General features: G+C 39.0%; 1 protein-coding gene across 2 annotated transcripts in view; it reads right to left on the bottom strand.

The window, feature by feature from the left end:
- Positions 1-1,619: 1,619 nt before the first annotated feature.
- The window catches only part of LOC133650735 (tumor necrosis factor alpha-induced protein 2-like), a 55,064-nt gene continuing 50,628 nt past the window's right edge, over positions 1,620-6,055 (bottom strand). For both annotated transcript variants that reach the window (XM_062048331.1, XM_062048330.1), the window contains exon 13: positions 1,620-4,981. In XM_062048331.1, coding sequence (XP_061904315.1) covers positions 4,660-4,981 — 322 coding nt within the window. In that variant the 3' untranslated portion in view covers positions 1,620-4,659. The remainder of the gene's footprint in view (positions 4,982-6,055) is intronic.

Raw genomic sequence — 6,055 nt, 5'->3', positions numbered from 1 at the left:
AGTATGTCTCTATATACATATTTATTTATTTATTTAATTTTGGTCAAAGGGAGCGCATTTCAATTCCTTACACACACTTGCTATTCCATATGTCGGCCGAAGGGGTAGCACTTCAAATTTTTACACACACTTGTTATTTCATATGTTGACCAGAGGGGGAGCACTTTTAAAACCGACACACATTCAATTTGAAAATTCCCTCCTTTTTGGGACCACCGTAATTTTGATAGATTTCACCACCAGGGGTGCACATGAGACATTCTCTATTAGATGCAATGGTTTTCCGTATTGGGACCATGATTTCAGCCCTAACTTGTTCACCGGTCCTCATACGGAAGATACTTTTCCTTGTTGATGTCTCAAGAAGGGTAGAAATACAAGAACACACTCACACACACACACACACACACACGCACACACACACACACACACACATGGTACATGAGTAGTTTTTTTCACTAAATACTCCTACTCAAGTATTATTTGGACGACTACTTTTTACTTGAGTCATATTACACTAGAGCAGTGGTTCTCAAACTGTGGTACGTGTACGTGGGCTCCATCTCGTGGTATGCCAAAGAATCATTTGATTGAAGTACTGTTTTGTTTTCCTATTGTCAAAAAACAATGTTACTGTTCAAACTGTTCATAATGTTAAATATACTTGTTAAAAAAAAACCTCTGCCTTGGTTTTAACGAATACTTAGGCTTGCAACGCTACTATAGTCTAATGATGGTCATCATGGTACTTGGAGAAACAAGTTTTTTCTGAGGTGATACTAAAGTAACGGTTCTCCTACTTGAGTTCCATTTTTGGCTGCTCTACCCATCTCTGGTGCCACTAAATTAATAGTTAGGATTAATCAAAGCCCCGAAATTAGCTCCTTTGTTTTCGGTCCTGGCTTCTATTCTTTGCCTCGCACTGATGCTTTTATGACACCAAGTTGTGGTAGTAATAGAGGATATGAGGCCCGTAGAAAAAGCATCATCTGACAGTTGACAACTGTTAGAAACACGCGGTGAGTGTGCAGATTGAATTGTGTTGAAAAGACCTCCGCTAGCTTGCTGCACCTTCGCTCAGAACAGCCAAGAGGGATTTCCCACCGATGCATAACATAAACTTGGCTCCAATAAAAGCATTTGTTGGCACCTCAGTGGACAACAGGAAGTCTTTGTTTATCGAAAAACATCCCGTCGCTGCCTTTGGGGACGCATGACCCTTCTTGTTTTACGGAGACAGAGCGTCATGTAGTGGTCACGGTGGAGCCCGTAGTTCAAGATCTCAAAATACTGAACAAAGCTGCCATATCCTTAAGATAAACAAGTAAGACACAAGTGTGCATGTGTTTATATAGTGGCAGCATTGGGTTTGCGTCAGAACCTTGCTCTGTTTGGTATGTATTGTTTAGAATGGCTGCAGAAGGACACGCCCGTGTTCAGGGGGCCACAACACCTAAAGTTAGAAGCAGACTGTTCAATAACAAAATGTTCACATTGAAAATCCACTGAGCCAATTGGGAAAGTGAAGATTTTAACAACATTTTTTGTACGAGAAAAGTTGAAACGTGCTTCGTCTACCCAATCAATGGGTCTTTATTAGGTTTCCAGCAATAGATCCATATCATTCACAGTGAGAGTTCAACATATCACTATATATTCTAGAAGTAGAAACCAAAACTGAGTATAGTATATATGGCTGGGTATAGGGGTGTCCCAATACAACTTTTTCACTTCCCACACAATACCGATATTGATCTGATATCAGCACGAGTCATACATACTTTTTTATTTTGTACTGTATTGTGAAATGTTTGAAAAAGTGTGATCAAGTGAAATTAGTCAAACAGGTATACGAAATACTAACCTAAGTCCCGAAAATGTTAAATCAAACCATGGAGGCATGGCGGAGATATTTATAAAACAATCTTGCCTTCCTTCATACTTCCTCCCGTTTGGAATGTGCCCAACTTGTGATGTTTTTCCTAAGTGTGAGGTCAGCGGACATTTCCAAATATGTTAAAGTTTTACCCGAAGAGTTTTGTAAGAGTCTGCTATTGTAGTCTGACGGTTCCTTATTTTTCTCCATCCCCTCGCTGTGGGGCAGACTGGCTCGTACATGCACATGCCTCCTGCGCCGTTGCCATTTCTAATACAAAGAAGCGTATAGTTCCAACATATCCGTCAGTAGACTTTGTATGGAAGCGCTAAAAACTACAACATGGATGACAGGGAGCAGATGCTGTTGAAGTGGAGGCACGTAAAAAAGACTGCAATAAAACAATGCATCCTGAAGAGACGGTCAGAAGGTTTGTAGATGGTCTGTAAAACATAATTTATGCAAAATTTTGACCAAAGAAACCACCATTACATGTTATGTAGAGTATACTACAAGGTTATATGTAGAAAAAAAAATTATGATATGACCCTTTTAAGTTTTTGAAAGGGTGCAAACTTTACTTTTTTGCTTAAATTTCTCAATTAACTTTAATCCTAAAAAAAATAAACAAGTGATGTTTTTTTGCGACCCTGTTGAAGGCCTTTTGAAGTGAATTATATTGATATAGCGCTTTTTTTCTTTAGTGACTCAAAGCGCTTTTACATAGTGAAACCCAATATCTCAGTTACATTTAAACCAGTGTGAGTGGCACTGGGAGCAGGTGGGTAAAGTGTCTTGCCCAAGGACACAACAGCAGTGACTAGGATGGCGGAAGCGGGGATCGAACCTGGAACCCTCGAGTTGCTGGCACGGCCACTCTACCAACCAAGCTATACTGCCCCAGTATATCTTTTATACTTTTGATAAGATAATGTCAAAAGTCTAAACTAGTCAAATAACTCATGTTATGCAAATGTATACTAATTGACATCTATGACATCATTTGATCAAAAGACTTTAAAGGGTTATAAACAAACAGACCAAAAAAAACTTTACATGTTTAGTATTTTTGTTTAGGGCTGAACTTGATCAAAGGATTTAAGCAAAGTACATAAAAAACAAAAAAATTATTAAAATGTGTTTGTGGCCATTTTTGAAGAATAAAGGACTTTATATATGTCCTGTTTGGCTTTGGGGTATTGTCGAATAACTGCCTGTGTATTGTACGCCTGTGATGGTATTGGACGTGGAATTATTTTAACTTAAGATGAAAAAAACTATTTTCGGAAAAATCCTTTGTAATGGAGTAAAACGACGAAAATATGGCAAAAAAATGCAGCAAAAATTTACTGAAAGGACAAAAAAAGTCAGCTTTTATCCCTTGAGGGTTAACTTGAAGTAGAGTGGTAAATGTGTGTTTTTCGGCGACACTTAGCTGTCACAATAAATTATTGAGTTGAATGATGCGGAGACGTTTGTTACGGGACACTTTGTATGTGTAAATAATATGCAACTATTATTACTAGGGATGTCTGATAATGGCTTTTTTGCCGATATCCGATATTCCGATATTGTCCAACTCTTAATTACCGATACCGATATCAACCGATACCGATATATACAGTCGTGGAATTAACACAATATTATGCCTAATTTGGACAACCAGGTATGGTGAAGATAAGGTCCTTTTAAAAAAAAAAAAAAAAAAAAAAATAAGATAAATAGATTAAAAACATTTTCTTGAATAAAAAAGAAAGTAAAACAATATAAAGTTACATAGAAACTAGTAATTAATGAAAATGAGTTAAATTAACTGTTAGTACTATTAGTGGACCAGCAGCATGCACAATCATGTGTGCTTACGGACTGTATCCCTTCAGACTGTATTGATATATATTGATATATAATGTAGGAACCAGAATATTAATAACAGAAAGAAACAACCCTTTTGTGTGAATGAGTGTAAATGGGGAGTGAGGTTTTTTGGGTTGGTGCACTAATTGTAAGTGTATCTTGTGTTTTTTTAATGTTGATTTAATAAAAAATAAAATAAATAAAAACGATACCGATAATTTAAAAAATGATACCGATAATTTCCGATATTACATTTTAAAGCATTTATCGGCCGATAATATCGGCAGGCCGATATTATCTCTAATTATTACCTAATGCTTGTTTATATTGACAAACATTGTAGACAGCAATATTGTTCAACTATGGACACTTATAACGTATGTCTAGCTCGTGTGCCATTGTGTGCTTAGCTGTTGTGTAGCTGCGAGTAGCCTATATGTATATAAATGTTTACCTTTTGTAAGTGACTTGACTAAAATACAAGAAAAGACCAACCTTTTGTGCTTATTTAGATGTTAACAAGTAAATGTTTGTTTTGGAGATTTAGATTCAAGTCTATGTATTCTGATAGATGTTTTTTGCTGATATCATACCAATATCCGATATCAATATCAGATCGAGACACCCCTAGCTGGGTATATAAATGGTACAACAATAAAGCAATATAGCATTCGCTCTGCTATGATGGCATTATCATTTCATAGTGGTGTGAGCCTAAATAAAGGCTAAAACAATTTCTTCTTGTCGTTAAGTTCGGACTAAAACAAACTACAAGGTTAATTCAGATTGTCGAACAATTGTGTTAAGTGTGTACAGAACGAGCAGTACCTCAAGTCAAGTTTCTTTACTTGTCTGGTCTTTGTCAAGGTGCATGTACATCTCATCCATTTCATCACAGTATGACCCCAACTGCTCTTCTTACTTTCACACTATTCTTCCCTGTTGTGTTTAGTCATGTCTTCCATGTTCTGAGCCTCAGACGACGACGGCCTCGTGTTCCTGGTGCTTTTCCTGCGGCGTTTCCTGGGCCGGTGCTCAGAGAGCCAGTTGGTGACGGCCATGGCGAGGCGCAGGAACCCGATGCTGATGCAGTGCATCTCTGAGGTAATGGGGATGTCGGAAAAGATGGCGTGATCCCGGCCGAGCAAAGCGGAGCTGCATTGGAAGTCTTTGACAATGTTGAGGATCTCCTGACGCTCTGCCTGACGCATCATGCCTCGTATGTTCAGCAGGGTGGACACGTGCTTCTGCCTGTTGAGAGGAAGGAGGTGACTGTGAATGGACGTCGGCTCAGCTGGCTGGCAACTAATGACTTTGAATCGCATGCCCGTGAGTCATCGGTTTCTGGGAAGGTGCTGGTAAATCTTTATGAGCACATTTTGTAACAAAGCTTCACAAATCTTTTCCTGTTGCGTTGCAGACGGATGCTCTATTACTTACTGTAATACCTCGTTTAAGATGAAAACGTATGCAGACCCCCTCAATCATCATAGAGCCAAAACTAGCTCCAGTTGTCTTCAACAGAGGGTCTGTGACCCCTCGGGGTCCTCAAAGTCGTCATGAAATTTTAGGTTGATTAGACTTTAAAAAAAAAAAAAAAAACATGAATAAATAATTATAACCTGCTCAGTGGCCTTGTGGTTAGAGTGTCCGCCCTGAGATCGGTAGGTCATGAGTAGGGATGATACTCGAAACCGGTTTTCTCGGTTGTTCGATAAGAAAAGAACCGAGTCCTCGGACTCGAATCCCTTTTTGAGAACCGGTACCCGTTATCGAGACCACTATAGTAAAGAAAAAGAGTTGGTTCTTTATTCGAATCCCTGGGAACGAATCCCGTCCCGACCAGAAATGCTCCGTGGGACATCACAATAAATGGCGTCACGTAGCTCAGTCATTAGGCGCAGATAGCGAAAGCAGGAACAAAATGGACGGGAAAAAGCGCTCCAAGGTGTAATAAAGTTGAGATTTGAGCAGGGTACAAACACATGACGAACACTTTTACGACCAACCGGAAACATAGCAACCAGGCTAGCAACGTACCTCCTTTACGGCAGTTGTCACAAAGTTCTTAAAGCAACCGCAGCACATACATATATGACATCTCCCTTTTTTAACTTTCGTTTTTCTTTCCTTGTAAACAAAACCAAATCACACTGTATATGTGTTGTCTGTCTAATTATAAATAATGCAGACGAGGCGTGTTGGCTGAGTTCTTGACGTTTACTTTCACAGCGTGCTCATTCTTAGATATGCAACACTTTTCGGGGCTACCGCGCATGCTCGTCACTGGGTAGTGTAGTTGTTATATTCCCTAGCTCATAACAT

This window comes from Entelurus aequoreus, linkage group LG05 (assembly GCF_033978785.1).
Source record: "Entelurus aequoreus isolate RoL-2023_Sb linkage group LG05, RoL_Eaeq_v1.1, whole genome shotgun sequence".
In the NCBI taxonomy this organism is placed as follows: domain Eukaryota; kingdom Metazoa; phylum Chordata; class Actinopteri; order Syngnathiformes; family Syngnathidae; genus Entelurus; species Entelurus aequoreus.
Note: the sequence above shows the minus strand (reverse complement) of the source record. Positions and strands in the feature narration are given on the sequence as shown.